Source organism: Pavona decussata, unplaced genomic scaffold (assembly GCF_977016875.1).
Source record: "Pavona decussata unplaced genomic scaffold, jaPavDecu1.1 SCAFFOLD_175, whole genome shotgun sequence".
Lineage (NCBI taxonomy): Eukaryota > Metazoa > Cnidaria > Anthozoa > Scleractinia > Agariciidae > Pavona > Pavona decussata.
In genome coordinates this window covers 822,712-844,791 of record NW_028145586.1, presented here as the reverse complement: position 1 = coordinate 844,791, position 22,080 = coordinate 822,712, and the positions used below count along the sequence as shown (strand labels likewise).

At 38.2% G+C, this 22,080-nt stretch overlaps 2 protein-coding genes and 1 pseudogene across 2 annotated transcripts; 1 reads left to right on the top strand and 2 right to left on the bottom strand.

Annotated features, from left to right (window-relative positions):
- Nucleotides 1-107: 107 nt before the first annotated feature.
- Nucleotides 108-20,786, bottom strand: LOC146463513 (uncharacterized). Its single transcript, XM_085084385.1, has 9 exons — nucleotides 20,771-20,786; nucleotides 12,716-12,811; nucleotides 11,394-11,555; nucleotides 11,039-11,116; nucleotides 10,055-10,122; nucleotides 9,046-9,096; nucleotides 2,416-5,513; nucleotides 1,554-1,591; nucleotides 108-552 (listed from the first exon to the last, which is right to left on the bottom strand). The coding sequence occupies exons 2-9, from the start codon at nucleotides 12,804-12,806 to the stop codon at nucleotides 524-526; spliced, it is 3,615 nt and encodes a 1,204-aa protein (XP_084940511.1). The 5' UTR covers nucleotides 12,807-12,811; nucleotides 20,771-20,786; the 3' UTR covers nucleotides 108-523.
- LOC146463515 (uncharacterized) lies at nucleotides 7,260-8,772 on the top strand (annotated as a pseudogene).
- On the bottom strand, nucleotides 14,318-15,441 carry LOC146463514 (uncharacterized). Its single transcript, XM_085084328.1, has 5 exons — nucleotides 15,438-15,441; nucleotides 15,258-15,353; nucleotides 14,852-14,947; nucleotides 14,622-14,717; nucleotides 14,318-14,487 (listed from the first exon to the last, which is right to left on the bottom strand). The coding sequence occupies exons 1-5, from the start codon at nucleotides 15,439-15,441 to the stop codon at nucleotides 14,318-14,320; spliced, it is 462 nt and encodes a 153-aa protein (XP_084940454.1).
- Nucleotides 20,787-22,080: the final 1,294 nt, after the last annotated feature.

Here is a 22,080-nt window from a genome sequence, read left to right as displayed (position 1 = left end):
TGCTCCTATTCAATCTTTCACCCGCAGTTGAAATTTATGTTTCATATATTCATATTTATGTATACCTGGATTTATGAAAAAATAGCTCCAGAAATATTGGCATATGTTAGTTTTACTTATGAGATTTTAATCTTTTTTTTTTTTTTTTTTGCATTTTTCTTTTGATTCATAGTCATTAAGTAGAAAGCATACAAAGGTCATTAGCAGACATTTACATGGTTTGTTTTTCAAACCGAAATTTCGGACAATTTTTGTACAAATATTTTTCCGTTTATACATCGAAATTCTTTGTTTTCGTCCTTTTTTTCTGTTGTAAGGAACAGCCTTGCCGTCTGTAACTTATTATCTCTGAAAACACTGAACATGGTCATAAATGTATTACACAACAACTCTATAACTAGGCTTGTTACCCGGGTAACAAAATATATTACGTTTTGCAATGCAATAACTGCGGATCTTTGTCATCTTTCATCCACATTATCATCCAACGCTAGGAATATTTCCTGCAGCATCCTTTGGATTATCAGGGTGTTTTGCCTGGCTGTTCTGGAACTTAACAGACATCGTATGATTAAATATTGACATGTGTAATCACAGTATTCAACAAACCCAAATTGCCAAGTACCTCTGCAACTTGTGGTATAGCCCACGGGGAAGAGGGCTACTTCCATAACTTTTATGCTATATAGGTATATGCTGCTGCCAATGGTATATTGTTGAAGCAGTTAGGTCTGGGAAAGGGTAAAGAAGTAGGAGAGTTTTGTTGTAGAATAGGATGTCAATGAGAAAAGTTTGGTTTGAAAAAAGGTCGCGGGAATAAAAATTAAGTCTAGGATGGGGGGGATTTTATGTGTTTGATCTTGAACATGGTTTGGTATAGGGTAAAGGTTTCAAAATCCCAGTGGCACATCTCCATCTAAAGCTATTAAAAACTCCACTCAGTGCACCCCCTCCCCCCCCCCCCCCACCTACTCCCGGGGGATATAACCTTAGTGAAAATCTAAATTCAGTTGAATACTCCCAAAAAAATATACCTAGGAGTTTGTTTTCGGAAGGTGTTCGGTTCAGGGCCCCGTTTGCATAAAGCTGACCCCCACACTTCAGTGCATACTTACGAGTTACCCCAAATCTGAGTTGCACAGTGGAAAACAAACATAGTCTTGTGAACAAAAAAAATTTAAACGACTAAACGTTCTTATATTTTTCCCCATGCTGAGATCAGACCATGTATTAAGTGGTCGCTTATCAGAGGTAAAAACTAGACACATTTTCAAATCATCAGCACCCAAAGTGTCGCTATGTGAGGATTCAACTTTGCGTGTGTGTGTGTGTGTGTGTGTGTGGGTGGGTGTATGTGTGTGTGTGTGTGTGTGTGGGGGGGGGGGGGGGGGGAGTGATGTTTTCAATTGTTGACAAGTTGCAGTTTACAAGGGTTGGTCCTACAGGTTTGACTGAATCCTTTTATGATAGTGATTCGGACTGCAGTAATTAACACTGTTTTATTCCCTTGTATGAAAGATAACGGAAGAAAAGTTCAGATTACTGCAACTTACCATCGTCGAAAGTTCTGTCACACTGATCTGAAACATTACTGAAACAAGAAAGAAAATAACACATGTATGACCATCCGTTCAAACCAACAACAGCAACAAAAAACCTATAATGAAGGCAACCTTTAGACAGCAGCAAGGACACCACACCGGCTTCGAATTCGATTTCGGGGTATTGTCAAAATCTTACGAATGCTCACAGCACTGAATAATACCAAGGTGGCAGCCACGGATAGCTGCTTTTCCCTTCTCACGACACACACACGTGCCACAAGTGGCCCTGTTATGCGGATCTACTTCTCCATACGCATTGCCGAAGATGATTTTGCAATCCTCAGCCAACAGCTCCCGCAACGAGTTTATGGAGATGTAGTTGAAAACGTCACTTGTGGCCACCACTTGCAAAGACAATGTAACGCAGTGGCTTTCATGTTCCGCTCATGACCTGGGCCTACCACTGCCCTTGTAAAGGGATAGTCACTCGGGAGTGGGGACAAATATTTGGTTTTATTAACAGAGCTGAAGACGTAATTTGGCCACCATAAAGTGAGATATGAGTGCTGACGTTTCGAGTGTTAGCCCTTCGCTAGAAATGTCAGCACTCGAATCTTTTTACCGTGACAAAATTACCTTATTTACTTGGTTGATAAAAGCAAATCTTCATTAATGAAGGCCAGTCACCAGGCTAACAAACTTTAGAATCCGCATACGAAACTTAAAGATGTACCCATTTACGTGAATGAAAGCCCCTCAGCTTTACGCTTCGAATTTAGGGACCTAGACTGATAGGGTTGAGAGGCTTTCAAATCCTTTAAGTTAATAAATCTTAAACGGTGACTTTTACAATTAAGCCCAAACAACTTACCTCAAGTGACCAAAATTCAATGTTACATCATCACCGATCAGCACAAACGGAGCCCAGTATTTAATATCACTGAAGTTGTCAGATTCCCGCATTTGTTTCATGGTCTGCTGGAGAGCCTTACTGGCACGTTGTCCTTCCGCCAAATGCTCGTAGAAGTATCTCATAAACTGCAGAGTGGCTTCGTCACTAATGGCCCACAGTGATGCAAGGACAGAACGAGCACCAGCACCCAAAAAAGCACGCGCAAGACCCACCACACCCTCTGCCTTAATCTTCCCTCGGCCGCTATGGCCGTAGCTTAGGACAACCAATCTTGCTCGTAGTTTGACATTTAACACATCAGCCATAGTCAAAAGGAAGTCTTCCTGTTTGAGTTTTTTCTTGGCCACCGTTGGATCAGGAGACAAGAAAATTTCACCAGTTTCCACACGGCCATGGGCTGCAATGTGTACCAAGGCCACTGAGTTTAGCCTGCTCAACACTTCAGCTTTTGTTGCCTCTTTTCCAATCAGAGGTTTGATGTTCAGAATAGCACCGATCATTTCCACCTCCTCTTTGGCAGCTGGAAGCTGAAGGATTCTACTTCCTCTGCAAAGGATACCTTCCACCCATGGATCACCAACAAGCAGTCCACCAGACGTACTGTGGTACCCCTCAGGGCACTCTGTCATTAGCTTCAAACTTGTCAATGTAGGAACCAGTCGAATTGTGAGCGTTTCAGACAAGTACCTGGAATGTTGGTACAGAAGTGCAGCATAGGGAACAAAAAATAGTGGACCATCAGGAACAATGATAACTTCATCGCTTTGTAGCAGATGTGAAATCGGTCCCAGGACCACATCGGACAACGCCTTTAAAGCATCGCCTTCGCCTTCTGCAGATGCCTTTGACTTTTCATCGCGATTTCGATAAGGAACCTCTACAGATTCTCCCTCTGCTGGCCCATCCAAGGAGCGATTCTCAAACATGAATTTTTTAAAGACTCCAATCTGTTTGTATGTTTTGTGAGTCAGAGACTCCAAACTATCACTGATTTTCTTTCGCTCGAACTGGCAAGGACTTCCTTTTTGCAGCACCCAGAAGTTGAGTGAACTGGGGCCTTCAGCGAAAAATATCGTTTGCGATGGAAGGTGACTTGAAATGGAAGAGATTGCATTCGTCTTCTCAGCAGACACTGGATGAACTGATTTTACGCCGTATTGTGATTCCATGAGATCCATCAGAGCCTGTGCACGTCCACGTTCAGCTGTAAAAAGCGCCTCCTCTGTCTTGTTCTGTAGTAACTGAACAAGCCACAAGTTGCTGTAGGAAGCCTCATGTTTGTTCCGGAAGTCGATTTTCCATCTGTCATTCGATTGAAGAAGACCCCTAAGTTCATCAAATAATCGTACACTACATTTATAAAAATCCTCAGCTGTACAAACATCGTCGAGAAAGTGATGATCTTTACCAAGACAGTCATATGCCGTTGCTTCAAGCATTTTGTTTCCAGTTTCTTTAGCGATACTAAGAGCTTTCCGATGGTACTCGATAGCTGTCTTGAAATCTCTACGCCGGAAATAAACAGTTCCAATGCCCTTATAAGCGATTCCTGCTGAGTCTTTGCTACCAATTTCTTTAACGATCCAAAGACCTTGCTGATAGAACTCCATACTTGCTTTAAGGTTACCAAGAGAGAAATAAACAGAACCAAGCCCCATATATAGAATTCCCTCTGAGAGCTTGTTCCCAACTTCTTTGGCGATATCAAGAGCTCGCTGATAACATTTGGTAGCTTTCTCATAATCCCCTTCAGAGAAGTAATCATTACCAAGCGCATCGTATGCAGTTCCTTCTGAATCTTTGTTCCCAACTTCTTTCATGATACTAAGAGCTTGCTGATGGAACTTGATAGCTGTCTTGAAATCACCAAGAGAGCGGTAAGCATTACCGAGGTTCGTATATACGCTTCCTTCTGAATCTTTGTTTCCAACTTCTTTTATGATACTAAGAGCTTGCTGATGGAACTTGATAGCTGTCTTGAAATCACCAAGAGAGTGGTAAGCTACACCAAGGTTCGTATATGCGCTTCCTTCTGAATCTTTGTTTCCAACTTCTTTTATGATACTAAGAGCTTGCTGGTGGAACTTGATAGCTGTCTTGAAATCACCAAGATAGTAGTAAGCAGTACCGAGGTTCGCATATACGCCTCCTTCTGAATCTTTGTTCCCAACTTCTTTCATGATACTAAGAGCTTGCTGATGGAACTTGATAGCTGTTTTGAAATCACCAAGAGAGCGGTAAGCATTACCGAGGTTCGTAAGTACGCTTCCTTCTGAATCTTTATTTCCAACTTCTTTTATGATACTAAGAGCTTGCTGAAGGAACTTGATAGCTGTCTTGAAATCACCAAGAGAGCGGTAAGCATTACCGAGGTTCGTATATACGCTTCCTTCTGAATCTTTGTTTCCAACTTCTTTTATGATACTAAGAGCTTGCTGATGGAACTTGATAGCTGTCTTGAAATCACCAAGAGAGTGGTAAGCTACACCAAGGTTCGTATATGCGCTTCCTTCTGAATCTTTGTTTCCAACTTCTTTTATGATACTAAGAGCTTGCTGATGGAACTTGATAGCTGTCTTGAAATCACCAAGATAGTAGTAAGCAGTACCGAGGTTCGCATATACGCCTCCTTCTGAATCTTTGTTCCCAACTTCTTTCATGATACGAAGAGCTTGCTGATGGAACTTGCTAGCTGTCTTGAAATCACCAAGAGAGCGGTAAGCATTACCGAGGTTCATAAGTACGCTTCCTTCTAAATCTTTGTTCCCAACTTCTTTTATGATAGTAAGAGCTTGTTGATGGAACTTGATAGCTGTCTTGAAATCACCAAGAGAGCAGTAAGCATTACCGAGATTCGTGTATACGCTTCCTTCTAAATCTTTGTTCCCAACTTCTTTCATGATACTAAGAGCTTGCTGATGGAACTCGATAGCCTTCTCGAATTCACCGAGGCGATGGCAGGCAATACCACGGTTCATGTATGACGTTCCTTCCGAACCTTTGCTTTCAAATTCTTTGGTGATACTACGAGCTTGCTGATGGTACTTGAAAGCGATCTGGAAATCACCAAGAGAGTGGTAATAATTACTAAGGTTCACATACGGCTTTTCTGCTAACTATTTGCTTCCGACAGATTGATTCTTTTTCGCACGTTCTTGGCGTGATGTGTATCGTATTTTTCGTAATTCCCAATGTAAGACGACATGTAACGTTTGTAATTTTGGTTGTAAAATGCATAGGGGAATGGCTCATCGATGTCATGCAAGGAAATAACCATGGAATTTAGTGAGGTTGAATATATTGGCACTGAGAATTACGAGAAATATTGAAGCTAGTTGAAGACACAAACTCTATCGGCTGGATGAAAAACCTAAATAAATCACAATCAAAGTTCCTATTAAACGAAAACAGCAACGGGATTTCATGTAGATGTTTTTAAAATAATTTGGCACCCGGAAGTTTGCGGCCAGAACCCGCTGTGCGCACAGTTCCAGTGTCGTCGGATCCATGGGACGGTTTTACGACTTCTTTGACCTTGAATTCTTGCATCGACAGCAGAGCATATCACTATTCAATTGCTTGATTTTTTCAAATCATTTTGCCATTACACTAAATTCCAAGAAAATTTTTTTTTTTTTTTTTTTGGGGGGGGGGGGGGGGGTTACCCTCTGGTGGTTTGCTCGCGTCTGCTCGCAAAGCAATATATTCCTCCATATCGTTGACATGGGACAGGGAGACTACAATCAGGGCACAAGTCTTTTGGCAAATCTGAAGACCTTTGGATTCATTTTCACCTTTTTAATTATAAAGAATAGCCTAGAAACATTCAAACCCATTGCAGTCAAGCTTCAACAGAAAGACCAGGATGTCTTCGAAGCTTGTTCTATGATTGACGACCCTCTTAAAGCAGTTCACAGGGTGAGGTCAAACAGAAGAAGAATGCCATGAATGGTTTGAGGACTCCTCTAGACTTGCTGACAAGATTGGTGCTAGAGTCTTAGCGCCAAGAATCACTGACTGGGACGTTCATTCTCCGGCTTGCGAAGAATCAAGTCACATCTCAGAAACAGGATGTCTGAGGAGCGGTTGACGGGACTTGCACTCATGCACTTGCATCATGACCTTAACGTTGATGTTGACGACATCTGTACAACCTCTATTACCAGGCACAAGAGGAGGATGTTCCAAGGGTGCATACTTTACCAGAAGAATTCATGTACATGGCAAGGGGCTATGAAACTGGTGTTAAACTGATAATAACGTGTAACTGCGAGCGGGGAAGAGGGAGGGAGACTCGGAGGTCTGGGGGATATAAGTTATTTGGCGCCAAAAAATTTCAACAGTGTTTTTGAATCAAAGTGTGGACCCCCCCCCCCCCCCCCTTCTATCAAAAATTTCTGGATCCCCCAGTGAATCGAGGGGTCCAAATATTTTTCTTAACCCAAAACTGCTCTGGTACACTGTACGAAGGCAAACCGGTTCTCGAACTGAACCCCATCGGGCCATGGGTCACTTTGTGTTCCCTCCCCCTTTCGTAACTTCAAAGCCATTGAGGCTTCAGCAGTGAAACTCGGATGGTATATAGCATGTCCAAAACGGTTTCCTTTGAGTTCCACAAAGTGGACTGGTGACGTTATATCACGTGATAATTGAATCATTTGTTCTTCACAGACTCCATCTTAGATCTGCCACCTACATTTCCCGATATCTCCAAAACCGCAGAAAATCCTCAAAAATTGATCGAAACTTATTAAAAGCAATAAATAAGAACCAAATGATGTAAAATTGTAACAGTTATGAGATGAGAAAACTTGGGCAGTCAAGATATTGTTTCTATAACAACAGCAACCCACGTAAACAAACAGTTATTGTATAAAGTTGTTACCAAATAAATTTAGGAAAATTAACCAAGTTTGGTGGTGTTTGCTTTTTTTTATTTGGGAAGTTATAAGTATTCAACGCCAGCTTGGCGCTGCAGCACGCAGCCTGAATAGGGTTAAGAGTATAAGGTCTAGTCCGGATCGCTCGTGCGCTTAACCTTTTTAAATGACATTTATTCTTCTGGAAATTATAAATATGGATTCTGTTTTCTCTCCTAACAAACAGGGCCTACCAAGAATAATATACTGCTAACACTTATTTGCTTTAAAACAGAGAACCTCTATGCTTTAAAGTAAAATAAATAACAATACCTTTTGAAAACATTTTTTAAAACACTTAAAAGCTGAGAAGAGCATTTGAGAATTGCAACCAAAAATCAGCTTTTTCAATTCGAAGGAAACCTATACGAACAGGTGGATGGTGTTGCTATGGGTTCGCCACTGAGACCTCTCATGGCTAACGCATTCATGTGTAACATCCAGAAACAGCTAGAAACCAAAAAAAAGATGCCTCCCTTTTACAAACGCTATGTAGATGATACGCTTAGCGCAATGCCTGATTTTGAATCAGCCTCTGAGTTCCTAACGACATTGAACAACAGTCATCCTTCTATCGATTTTACAATGGAGCTTGAAGAAAACGGCAGACTCCTCTTTCTGGGAATGGATATAATCAGGAATGGATGCCGGTTGGACACGAAGGTGTACAGGAAACCAACGGACACTGGGCCACTGTTACATTACCACAGCCAAGTGAACAGTAGATATAAATGGGCCTTGCTGAATACCATGCTCAACCGTGCATTCAAGCTCTCATCTACGTGGAAGCTTTTTCATCAGAAATGTGAACGCCTAAAAAAGATCTTTTCCCGACTGCGCTACCCATACAAACTTGTGATCTCTACCATCCGTCAATTCATTGATTCAAAATTATCTGAGGATTCACGTACCTAACAGCAAGTACCAGAGGCCCCAATCAGGATAATGCTGCCTTTCAAAAATTCAGAAATCTGCAAACGCAGTGCGCAGACAACTTGGAGACCTTAGTCGGAAGATCAATGTGGATATCAGCCCGGTGTACACAAGTCGGAACATCAACAAGGATGAAATAAAAGTGAGGGAAGACAAGCCACCCCTTGTAAATCAACAATGCGCTGTGTATCATTTTCAGTGTGGCCTGTGCGATGCAGGCTATGTCGGCTACACGTGCCGACACCTTCACCAGCGAATTGAGGAGCATAAGGGATCGGCAATCGGAAGCCACCTGAAGAAGCAGCACAACATCGCCCCAAATGACATTGCGCGAAGTTTTAAAATTTTAAGAAAGTGTCAAAACAAACTCGATTGTCTTATTTTTGAAATGCTTTTTATCAAAGAACTGAAACCATCACTAAACAAACAATGCGATTCTATCCGGGCTAAATTGTTTGTTTAGACCAGTTCTTACGTCATTATAACACTGTTTTTATGTCCTTTTTAAACTTTACAAATACTTATTATTGACATGTTTTATCACATTTTAGCGTTCATGACATTCTTACTGATTTTTAACTGTTTGTAAATGATATTTATGCTAAGGTTTTTATTTCTTACTCGCACTTGAAAATGGCCTCGGAGAGGTCGAAACGTCGTGACCTTTTAGCGTGTATTTTTATCACAAAATCTATTTCTAAGAAACTACTCCTTAAAATAAAGTAAATAACAATACCTTTTGAGACGTGCTTCTGAGTTCCAACAGCGTCGCATTTTCTTTGTCAATCTTTTCACAGTTAAGCTTGTTACGTTGAAAGCAGGTAAATTCGGTGAGACGTTATAATCACAATTTTTAGTGGTACCTAATCGGCTGCTTTTGCCATAATTCATCGGAAAACTTAAACGTTTGAAAGTCTCCCAGATTTATAGTGCGAATCGGCCCTAATATGCAGCGCCAAGATGGGATGAAAGGTACCTATGTTTGTAGCCTTACCACGAAGCTGGCGGTGAATTTCTTTGGACCTCAGGGTTCTCGAGTACAACGATACTCGATTGTTACCTCACATGGTCTTTGAAACGGTTTTTGCGGTAAAAGTAGGGGTAAAATGGCGTACATTAAAGTGGTTCTCTTGTGTTCTCTTTCAACTACTGCAATCAGATAAGAATAATAAGGCATATACATATATACTAAAACTTTCTTTCACTTGTCAAATTGTGTTAATCAGTCACTGCTTGGGGAGGAAGTGAGCTGCAGAGCATCCTGTTTTTTATACTGTGGAGTATAAAAACGTAGGGATGCTAATCATGTCATTTTTTATTAATTAATTAATTTATTTATTTATTTATTTATTTATTTATTTTTCGCAGGGGGGGTGTAAGGCACGTTTTGTGTGGGGACATACAAGTAATTCAGTACTGCCTTTCATTATGAAAACAACCTTACTACATCCGGGAATGTTTAAGCCCATTGACCAATCAAACTCGTCGATGAAACATCACGTGCAGTGGTTTCAAAACCCAATAAAGACCACCTCCTTATTAGTATGCAGTGTTAATTGTTTTTCTGGTATGCTACTTTGCAACGTTCACAAAAGCATAATTGTTATGAACTCTCCTGACACCCGCTTTTTCAGGAATGTTTTTAAGCCATTCAAAAACTCACAGCACGTATTTTATCGGGTCTAAAACCCGATAAAACGCTGCTGCTCGTGTTTTAAACATTACATGAAAGAAACAAAGGATACTGCTAATCCTTGATCACACCACGTGATCGCTTCTTCAAACAGATTCAGCTCCACATAAGCACTTGCTCCTTAAAAACATATATGATAACTTCATTTATTTTTAAGTCAAGGTAATTTACTTCAAAATTTAGTTTCTATGTTTGCGCACAAGTATCATGATCATAACAGTACAGGATGATGAAAAAGGATCGCCATTTTGCAATACAGCTAGGGTGCGTTCGATTGACCCTATTCCGGAATAGGAATACATACAATAATTCCATAAATTCCTCAAGAGGTTTCTGGAGTTACTAAAATACAAAATCGCTCTTAAATTATCATGTGTCGGCGAAAGTTTGCAGAAATATCCTCCCAAATTTACTTAAAAGAGAAATCTAACAGCTATTTCGCTTATTCTTATTCTGGAATACGGTCAATCGAATGTAGCCATAAACACCAGTTTATGAACAGCCGCTTAGTCTTCGCAATAAGAGGATATAGTTTTTCAAATGATAAAACCCGCTTAATATGGACACAGAGGCGACGCGAACACTTCATACAATAAATAAGTTAATTGTAGTGATGAGGTTTATGCCATGCGCAATGTCAGACATCTGCACGACGTGTGATAAAAGTAGGGAGGTTAAAAAAAAAACATGTTTCTGTTCAATCATTGACTGGCGATGTGCAGCAATACACTGTTTTTTCAGTTGAAACATATAAAATCGCATATCTACAAGGTAGCATCTTTCACAATAATACATCGTGTAATACACACTGATACAGAAAACCAGTTCTAAAAAAACGGTTGGATATTGTATAAATTCGCGGCTCGTTGGCCTACCTGGTGTAAAAGAGTCATGATCTATATATTAAGTTATATTTTGCAAAACATTGTTAATGGCCGTCACTTTAAAGATTGTATGGTAGATATCGTGGCGGTACATTTTTGCAGTTAACTCGTTACTTTCTTTTTCTTTTGTCTAGAATTTTAAGACATCTTACCTCTAATGATTGCTTTGACATAAGATGGTTGTAATACAGTGGCAACTTTCGCATCACTTAGTGAATCCCGATAATTCCCTAAATATTATAAATAGATAAATAAATTTATTTACCCTCAGGCGGAAGCAGCTGGCAAGACCTCAGCGCTCTCTGAGATGCGAGGAAACCTAGTTGGTGCAGGACGCAGTAAAACCGGCTAAAATCAGCGCGAAAAATGTTTTCGAGAACGAGCGAAAGAGCGTCTGGAAACGAATTCAGGTAGGGTACAATTCATTTTCACAACTCAGTTGTGCTAATACAGTAACTAAATAAATGCTGAATAAATAAATAAATAAATTGAAATAAAACATCTCACCTAAACGAAAGTGCGCTGCCGCCCTGTTGCAATACAGTTTGGCTTTCAGTTCTTCATTCTTGAAGTTCACTTTAATTCCTTCCGTGTAAAAGTTGACGGCGTTACGGAAATTCCTCTTCCCGTATTCATCATTACCTTCATTCTTATAAACCTCTGCTATTGCTAAATGAAGAAAATTAAAATATAGTTATTAAAAGGCAATGGTTAAGCCCGTATGTAACCCGTCAAACTACTTCATTTTAGTGTTGTATATTTTGTAAGCATTTTTGGCGTTGACCGTGCACAAATCACAATAGATTTTGAAATGTGTTGGAGGAAATCACCAATAGTAAGATATTCAACTGTAGTATGAAAGTTAAAAGAAAGGATTGTGAACGGTCGCGGCCCTTCCAACATTAATTGCAACACCATTGTTAACATGGCAAGGTTTCATAACCAGTCCCTCAATAGCCCAATTTCGATACATCGAAATTGTGCTATTAACTATGATGAAAAGATCTTTGACACCGGCTTGGAAGTACTGTGTTTGTCACGCTGTGTGTGGTTTAGTCATGTTGTTTTAAGCCGTTGTGTTTTGATGTCGTTTGCTCGTTGGTATATTTTGTTCACTGCTTTTTTGTTCGTTATTAAGTTGAGTGATTTGTCTGTAAGGTCATGGCGAATTGTGTGTATACATTCCCTATACTATTTTTCAGCATACATATTTTAAATTTTAATATTTTATTCTCGGTGCTCTAAGAGTAATTTGATGTTAGAGAGAAGGTACCTTGTCAAATATTTAAGCAGTTTCGACCAAAACAAGAGAAATTTTCGTGACAGTGACCCTGCAGTAACCTGAACAACGTTCAACGTTTATTTGAGCCCCAAATTATATAACCTAATGTAATTGTATAATTGTATAACCTAATGTAAATCCGGAAGTCCGGTTTTCAAGTCCCGCCTAGGCCACGCTTGTAAATAGCCAGCTGGTTTGCCTCCTGCCAGCTGGGATGTTTAGCATGTTATGTTCGATTTGATTATTATTTGTTTCCCGTTATTTCTGAGTGGAATGCCTGTGATCTAGCTTTGGGTAGCTAAGTGCATTTCCACTATAAACAAAGCACTTTTTTTTAATAATGGGGAGGTAAAAAGCCTATATTGGGGGAAGGGTGGTGTTGAAAATAACCACACTATAGGATTAAAGAGGACAGGGAGGGTGTTGATAAGAAAGGAAAAGAAGGCCTTTACTACACCCATTTTCCATTAGCTATCATCCGTTGACTCAACGTTTTTGCAACATTTAATGTTAGTGATAACCGGGCAAGTGAGTGACGTGACTCTACCTCTCAAAGTGTCATCATCAAAATCCAAAGTATCCTCACCAACTGGTGTGACGTCACTTCCAGGTTTGGCTTTGACTTCGCTGCCTACCATGGATGCTAAGAAAACGAATATTTTTAGGTTAAGCTTAAATAATCAGCGATACATGGACTTATTGTCAACTGTAAGTTAGATACTGGACAAAGACAAACATTCCAATATTAAGAAGAACTGTTAAATGTCACTGCAGTGTCCACTCAAACCTTGTCATTACGAACAGCATTGCATGTTATACAGCGATATCCAAGTAGAATTACGAATTATCACTAACTATAAGTACACACTTTTCATCCCATAATAAATCAGTCAAAAAAGAAATAAAGAAAAAACCAACAAACAAACCATTAAAAAATAAACACACAAGTAAACTATGAATGATGGAAAAAAAACATGAATCCTCACCTTTCAAAGTGTCATCATCACACTTCCAAGTCTTCTCACCAGCTGGTTTGACAACATTTTCAGTTTTGGCTTTGTTTTCAGTGCTTGTCAGGGATGCTGGAAGAGGATAACAAGAATCCTCACCTTTCGAAGTGTCATCATAAAAATTCAAAGTCTCCTTATCAGTTGGCGTGACGTCTTTATTTTTACTGTTTGCTATGGATGCTGGGAAAGGCAATCGAATACTTAATCGGTACTCTAAGATTAAAACTCAGTTCTCTGTCAACTGTGAAGATTACCATACAACAGTTTCCAGTCTAAAAATGACTTCTGGTAAGAGAAAAACATGAATCCTCACCTTCCAAAGTGTCATCATCACACTTCCAAGTCTCCTCACCAGCTGGTTTGACAACATTTTCAGTTTTGGCTTCGTTTTCAGTGCTTGTCATGGATTCTGGAAGATTGAATATTTAAATTTAATCAGTATACTCAGCTTATAAGTGTAACTGTAAAATTTATACAGCGAACCTTTCCATATAAGATGATCAAGTGCACTTTTTATATGCAAAGGGAAATAGAAAATATATATAAAATCGCAGACAACAATAATTATAAAAACTTAATTAAGATAACTGAAATTAAAAACTGTACTCCACCAAGTATATGCTACGTTAAAGTCGTGTGTCTATAAAAGCTTCTTAACGTAAAGCAGAACGGTTTTCCAGTCTTAAATAACTTCTCCTACGATAATAGCATGCGGAATCCTTACCTTTCGAACTGTCATCATCAAAATCCAAAGTCTCCTCACCAGCTGGTGTGACGTCACTTTCAGGTATGGCTTCGCTTTCACTGCTTGCTAGAGATGCTGCGATAGGCAATCAAACACTTAAGTAGTAGTCAATAGGCGGCGGCAGCTGATCAAAACCCGGGACTGGATTTGTTTTACCCATTGACTGAGAGCTTGAAGCCTCAATGTTTGCGTGGACGTTAGATGAACAAGTATTAGAAATAAATAAAAGGAAAACAGAAAATGATAAAACATTACAAGAGATATCAAACAAACAATTATGCAAATAAAAAACAGGGAAAAACAAACGACACCGAAAACCGGAAAGAGTTTGTAACTAGTTCTGGCGGATCTACGGAGGAGTTTGCTGTATCCATGGACTGAACTCACTTCTCTTTCAACTGTGAAGATTAACACTGAACAGTTTTCCAGTCCAATGACTTCTGATAAGAGAATTACATGGATACTCACCTTTCAAAGTGTTATCATCAAAATCCAAAGTACCCTCACCAACTGGCGTGACATCACTTCCAAGTTTGGCTTTGTTTTTACTGTTTGCTATGGATGCTGGGAAAGAAAATCGAATATTTAATCAGTACTCTAAGATTAAAACTCAGTTCTCTTTCACCTGTGAAGATAAACATAGAACAGTTTTCCAGTCTAAAAACGACGTCTGGTAAGGGAAAAACATGAATCCTCACCTTTCAAAGTGTTATCATCAATATTCAAAGTCTCCTCATCAGTTGGCGTGACGTCACATTCAGGTTTGGCTTTGCTTTTACTGTTTGCTTTGGTTGCTGGGAAATGCAATCGAATAATTAGTCAGTACTTTAAGATTAAAACTCAGTTCTCTTTCAACTATGAAGATTAACATAGAACCGTTTTCCAGTCTAAAAACGACTTCTGGTAAGGGAAAAACATGAATCCTCACCTTTCAAAGTGTCATCATCACACTTCCAAGTCTCCTCACCAGCTGGTTTAACAACATTTTTAGTTTTGGCTTTATTTTCAGTGCTTGTCATGGATGCTGGAAGATCAAATATTTAAATTTAATCAGTATACTCAGCTTCCAAGTGTAACTTTAAAATTTATATCGCCCAACTTTCCATTTAGGATGATCAAGTGCGCTTTTCATATGCAAAGGGAAATAGAAAATATATATAAAATCACAGACAACAATAATTATAAAAACTTAAGATAAATGAAATTGAAAAACTGTACTCCATCAAATATATGCAACATTAAAGTCTTGTGTCTATAAAAGCTTCTTAACGTAAAGCAGAACGGTTTTTCAGTCTTAAAATAACTTCTGCTACGATAATAGCATGAACCCTCACCTTTCGAAGTGTCATCATCAAAATCTAAGGTCTCCTCACCAGCCGGTGTGACGTCACTTTCAGGTATAACTTCGCTTTCACTGCTTGCTAGAGATGCTGCGATATGCAATCAAATAATTAATTAGTACTCAAGCGGCGACGGCGGCGGCTGATCAAAACCCGGGACTGGTTTTGTTTTACCCATTGACTGAGAGCTTGAAGCCTTAATGTTTGCGTGGACGTTAAATGAACAAGTGTTAGAAATAAATAAAAAGAAAACAGAAAATGATAAAACATTACAAGATCAATAAAAAAAAAAACAAACAACAACAAAAACCGGAAAGAGTTTGTAGTTATTTCTGGACTGAACTCACTTCTCTTTCAACTGTGAAGATTAACATTAAACAGTTTTCCATTCCAACGACTTCTGATAAGATAATAACATGAATCCTCACCTTTCAAAGTGTCATCATCAAAATGCAAAGTATCCTCACCAACTGGTGTGACGTCACTTCCAGGTTTTGCTTTGACTTCGCTGCTTGCCATGGATGCTGGGAAAACGAATACTTTTAGGTTTACCTTAAATAATCAGCGATACATGGACTTATTGTCAACTGTAAGTTCGATACTGGACAAAGACAACATTCCAGTATTGAGAAGAACTGTTAAATTTCCCTGCATCTGATTGTCCACTCAAACCTTGTCATTACGAACAGCATTGCACGGTTATACAGCAATATCCAAGTAGAATTTCGAGTTAACACTAAATATGAGTACACACTTTTCATCCCATAATAAATCAGTAAATAAAAAAAATAAAGAAAAACCAACAAACAAACCATTGAAAAACAAACACACAAGCTAACAGCAACAACAACAACAACAAACAAACAAAACAAAAATCCAGAGAAAGTTATTATTTAATCTGACGGCTCTACACATATGGGAGGAAAGGGTAGGGTTTACAGTTCAGAGGTGTTTGCTACCTCATCATTCATGCACCTAACTCAGTTCTTTTAAAACTGTGAAGATTAACATTCAACAGTTTTCAGTCTAAAAAACCAATTCTGGTAAGAGGATAACATGAATCCTCACCTTTCGAAGTGTCATCATCAAAATTCAAAGTCTCCTTATAAGTCGGCGTGACGTCACTTTCAGGTTTGGCTTTGTTTTCACTGTTTGCTATGGATGCTGGGAAATGCAATCGAATACTTAAGGAGGCTCGAGGCAGTTTTTTTGGACTTAGGGTGGAAGTTTTGAAATTACAATCTCGCATACAAGATACACTTCGATCTCCTTCATACTACATCATCATTTCAACATATGATCAAAGTTAATTTTCTCATCGGTTTCCAAGCAACAGCTATTACCATAGCAACGGAAGCGCATAGCCTCTCATTTTAAACATTGTCGATTATCTCGAAATCTAGTCAGACACTTTATGACGAAACTTCAGGGATTTAAACTACTCAATCTAGACAACTTGTAGGCGAAATTAGAAAAAAATCTGTAAGAGCGTTTTCAAGTAAATAATGAATCAATTTTTACGGGGTGATTTTGTTTATTCCAGCATTTTTCACCAATATCTCTTGCAAAATAAAACTTGACACTTCGTCTTTTCTGTTAAAAGGTCCTTGCTCATAGCAAAACATTCTAAATGTATATTGAGCTTCATGGGTGTCTCCGATTTTAAGATATTTATGTTTGAAAACAGTGAAAATAAAGCGCAGATGAATGAAAAAGTTCCTACTTTGCATAAATCGAGATATCTTTAAAATACCCCGCCAGATTTTTCTGTTAAATTACAAGCGGTTAGAGTAAGAATTCTTTTCGATATTCACGCAGGTTTTAGGCTCAAGAACCGAAACCGGTGTTAGATAAGAAGGTTGAATCTTGGTCAAGTTTCAGTCATTATTCGCTTTCTCCGAACAAGAATTTTATTTTGTTTGTCCCGGTCTATTCCACTGCTATTCACGTGCTGTGAATATTTATGATTACGTGGAGTCGTGCAAAAGGTAACATTTACATAAATATATGCTCCTGCTTCTCAAGTCTTTCATTGTAAATTTTACCTTTTGCACGACTTCACGTTATGATAAATATTCAAAGCACGTGAATAGCAGTGAAATAGACCGGGACAAACAAAATAAAATTCTTCTTCAGAGAAAGCGAATAACGACTGAAACTTGTCCAAGATTCAGGCTTCTTATTTAACACCAATTTCGGTTCCTGAGCCTAAAACTTTCGTAGATATCGAAAAGAATTATTACTTTAACCGCTTGTAATTTAATAGAAAAATCTGTGGGGGCATTTTAAAGATATCTCGATTTATGCAAAGTAGGAACTTTTTCATTCATATGCGCTTTATTTTCACTGTTTTTAAAAATAAATATCTTACAATCGAAGACACCCATGAACCTCAATATACATTCAGAATGTTTTGCTATCAGGAAAGACCCTTTGATAGAAAAGACAAAGTGTCAAGTTTTATTTTGCAAGAGATATTGGTGAAAAATGCTGGAGTAAACAAAATCACCCCGTAAAAATTGATTCATTATTTACTTGAAAACGCTCTTACAGATTTTTTTCTAATTTCGCCTACAAGTTGTCTAGATTAAGTAGGTTAAATCCCTGAAGTTTCGTCATAAAGTGTCTGACTAGATTTCGAGATAATCGACAATGTTTAAAATGAGAGGCTATGCGCTTCCGTTGCTATGGTAATAGCTGTTGCTTGGAAACCGATGAGAAAATTAACTTTGATCATATGTTGAAATGATGATGTAGTATGGAGGAGATCGAAGTGTATCTTGTATGCGAGATTGTAATTTCAAAACTTCCACCCTAAGTCCAAAAAAACTGCCTCGAGCCTCCTTAATCAGTACTCTAAGATTAAAACCCAGTTCTCTTTCAACTGTGCAGATTAACATAGAACAGTTTTCCAGACTAAAAACCACTTCTGGTAAGGGAAAAACATGAATCCTCACCTTTCAAAGTGTCATCATCACACTTCCAAGTCTTCTCACCAGCTGGTTTGAAAACATTTTCAGTTTTGGCTTTGCTTTCAGTGCTTGTCATGGATGCTGGAAGATCAAATATTTAAATTTAATCAGTATACTCAGCTTATAAGTGTAAGTGTAAAATTTATATGGCGCAACTTTATATATAAGATAATCAAGTGGCTTTTCATATGCAAAGGGAAATACAAAATATACATAAATTCGCAGACAACAATAATTATAAAACTTAAGATAAATGAAATTGAAAAACTGCACTCCATCAAATATATGCTACGTTTAAGTCGTGTGTCTATAAAAGCTTCTTAACGTAAAGCAGAACGGTTTTCCAGTCTTAAAACGACTTCTGCTACGATGATAGCATGCATCCTCACCTTTCGAAGTGTCATCATCAAAATCCAAAGTCTCCTCCCCAGCTGGTTTGACAACATTTTCAGTTTTGGCTTTGTTTTCAGTGCTTGTCATGGATGCTGGAAGATCAAATATGTAAATTTAATCAGTATACTTAGCTTATAAGTGTAACTGTAAAATTTATATAGCGCAACTTTCTTTATAAGATGATGAAGTGCGCTTTTTATATCCAAAGAGAATAGAAAATATACATAAAATCGCAGACAACAATAATTATAAAAACTTAAGATAATTGAAATTGAAAAACTGTACTCCATTAAATATATGGTACGTTAAAGTCGTATGTCTATAAAAGCTTCTTAAGGTAAAGAAGAACGGTTTTCCAGTCTTAAAACGACTTCTGCAAGGATAATAGCATGAATCCTCACCTTTCGAAGTGTCATCATCAAAATCCAAAGTCTCCTCACCAGGTGCTGTGACGTCACTTTCAGGTATGGCTTCGCTTTCACTGCTTGCTAGAGATGCTGCGATATGCAATCGAATACTTAATTAGTACTCAAGCGGCGGCGGCGGCTGATCAAAACCCGAGACTGGATTTGTTTTACCCATTGACTGAGAGCTTGAAGCCTCAATGTTTGCGTGGACGATACATGAACAAGTGTTAGAAATAAATTAAAAGAAAACAGAAAACGATAAAACATTACAAGATCAATCAAACAAACAAACATGCAAATAAAAACAGCAATAAACAAACAACACCGAAAACCAGAAAGAGTTCGTAACTAGTTCTGGCGGATCTACGGAAGAGTTTGCTGTATCCATGGACTGAACTCACTTCTCTTTCAACTGTTGAGATTAACATTGAACAATTTTCCAGTCCAACGACTTCTGATAAGAGAATTACATGAATCCTCACCTTTCAAAGTGTCATCACCAAAATCCAAAGTATCCTCACTAACTGGTGTGACGTCACTTCCAGGTTTGGCTTTGACTTCGCTGCTAGCCATGGATGCTGGGAAAACGAATACTTTTAGGTTTAGCTTAAATAATCAGCGATACATGGACTTATTGTCAACTGTAAGTTCGATACTGGACAAAGACAAACACTCCAGTATTGAGAAGAACTGTCAAATTTCACTGCAGTGTCCACACAAACCTTGCCATTACAAACAGCATTGCATGTTATACAGCAATATCCTAGTAGAATTACGAATTATCACTAACTATGAGTACACACTTTTCATCCCATAATAAATAAGTAAATAAAGAAATAAAGAAAAACCAACAAACAAACCATTAAAAAACAAACACACAAGTAGACAGCAAAACCCAAAAAGCAAACAAAACAAAAATCCAGAGAAATGTTTTATCCAATCTGGCAGCTCTACACTTAAGGGAGGAGAGGGTAGGGTTTACAGTTAAGAGGCGTTTGCTATTTCTTTATCCATGCACTTAACTCAGTTCTCTTACAACAGTGGAGATTAAAATTGAACAGTTTTCTAGTCTAACAACGACTTAACATGAATCCTCACCTTTCGAAGTGTCATCATCAAAATGCAAAGTCTCCTTATCAGTTGGAGCGACGTCATTTTTAGGTGTGGCTTTGTTTTTACTGTTTGCTATGGATGCTGGGAAATGCAATCGAATACTTAATCAGCTCTCTAAGATTAAAACTCAGTTCTCTTTCAACTGTGAAGATTAACAGAGAAACGTTTTCCAGTCTAAAAAAGACTTTTGGTAAGAGAAAAACATAAATCCTCACCTTTTAAAGTGTCATCATCACACTTCCAAGTCTTCTCACCAGCTGGTTTGAAAACATTTTCAGTTTTGGCTTTGTTTTCAGTACTTGTCATGGATGCTGGAAGATTAAATATTTAAATTTAATCAGTATACTCAGCTTATAAGTGTAACTGTAAACTTGATAGAGCGAAACTTTCCATTTAGGATGATCAAGTGTGCTTTTCATATGCAAAGGGAAATAGAAAATATATATAAAATCACAGACAACAATAGTTATAAAAACTTAAGATAAATGAAATTGAAAAAACTGTACTCCATCAAATATATGCTACATTAAAGTCTTGTGTCTATAAAAACTTCTTAACGTAAAGCAGAATGGTTTTTCAGTCTTAAAATAACTTCTGCTACGATAATAGCATGAATCCTCACCTTTCGAAGTGTCATCATCAAGATAAATGAAATTGAAAAAACTGTACTCCATCAAATATATGCTACATTAAAGTCTTGTGTCTATAAAAACTTCTTAACGTAAAGCAGAATGGTTTTTCAGTCTTAAAATAACTTCTGCTACGATAATAGCATGAATCCTCACCTTTCGAAGTGTCATCATCAAAATCCAAGGTCTCCTCACCAGCCGGTGTGACGTCACTTTCAGGTATAACTTCGCTTTCACTGCTTGCTAGAGATGCTGTGATATGCAATCGAATACTTAATTATAAAACGTAAGATAAATGAAATTGAAAAACTGTACTCCATCAAATATATGCTTCGTTAAAGTCGTGTGTCTATAAAAGCTTCTTAACGTAAAGCAGAACGGTTTTCCAGTCTTAAAACGACTTCTGCTACGATAATAGCATGAATCCTCACCTTTCAAAGTGTCATCATCAAAATCCAAAGTCTCCTCACCAGCTGGTATGACGTCACTTTTAGGTATGGCCTCGCTTTCACTGCTTGCTAGACATGCTGCGATATGCAATCAAATAATTAATTAGTACTCAAGCGGCGGCGGCGGCTGATCAAAACCCGGGACTGGATTTGTTTTACCCATTGACTGAGAGCTTGAAGCCTTAATGTTTCCGTGGACGTTAAATGAAAAAGGATTAGAAATACATAAAAAGAAAACAGAAAATGATGAAACATTACAAGATCAATAAAAAAAAAAAAAACGACTACAAAAACCGGAAAGAGTTTGTAGTTATTTCTGGACTGAACTCACTTCTCTTTCAACAGTGAAGATTACCATTAAACAGTTTTCCATTCGAACGACTTCTGATAAGATAATAACATGAATCCTCACCTTTCAAAGTGTCATCATTAAAATGCAAAGTATCCTCACCAACTGGTGTGACGTCACTTCCAGGTTTTGCTTTGACTTCGCTGCTTGCCATGGATGCTGGGAAAACGAATACTCTTAGGTCACTTAAATAATCAGCGATACATGGACTTATTGTCAACTGTAAGTTCGATACTGGACAAAGACAAACATTCCAGTATTGAGAAGAACTGTCAAATTTCACTGCAGTGTCCACACAAACCTTGCCATTACAAACAGATTGCATGTTATACAGCAATATCCTAGTAGAATTACGAATTATCACTAACTATGAGTACACACTTTTCATCCCATAATAAATAAGTAAATAAAGAAATAAAGAAAAACCAACAAACAAACCATTAAAAAACAAACACACAAGTAGACAGCAAAACCCAAAAAGCAAACAAAACAAAAATCCAGAGAA

Excerpts from the sequence above, each read along its gene's own strand:
- LOC146463513 (XM_085084385.1), bottom strand. The coding sequence starts at position 12,806 with ATGGTAGGCAGCGAAGTCAAAGCCAAACCTGGAAGTGACGTCACACCA. Across the intron at positions 11,556-12,715 it reads TGATGATGACACTTTGAGAG|CAATAGCAGAGGTTTATAAG; the intron begins GTAGAGTCACGT and ends TTCTTCATTTAG. Across the intron at positions 553-1,553 it reads TGACAGAACTTTCGACGATG|TTCCAGAACAGCCAGGCAAA; the intron begins GTAAGTTGCAGT and ends ATGTCTGTTAAG.
- LOC146463514 (XM_085084328.1), bottom strand. Across the intron at positions 14,948-15,257 it reads TGATGATGACACTTCGAAAG|CATCCATGACAAGCACTGAA; the intron begins GTGAGGGTTCAT and ends TTGATCTTCCAG. Across the intron at positions 14,488-14,621 it reads TGATGATAACACTTTGAAAG|CATCCATAGCAAACAGTAAA; the intron begins GTGAGGATTCAT and ends TTTCTTTCCCAG.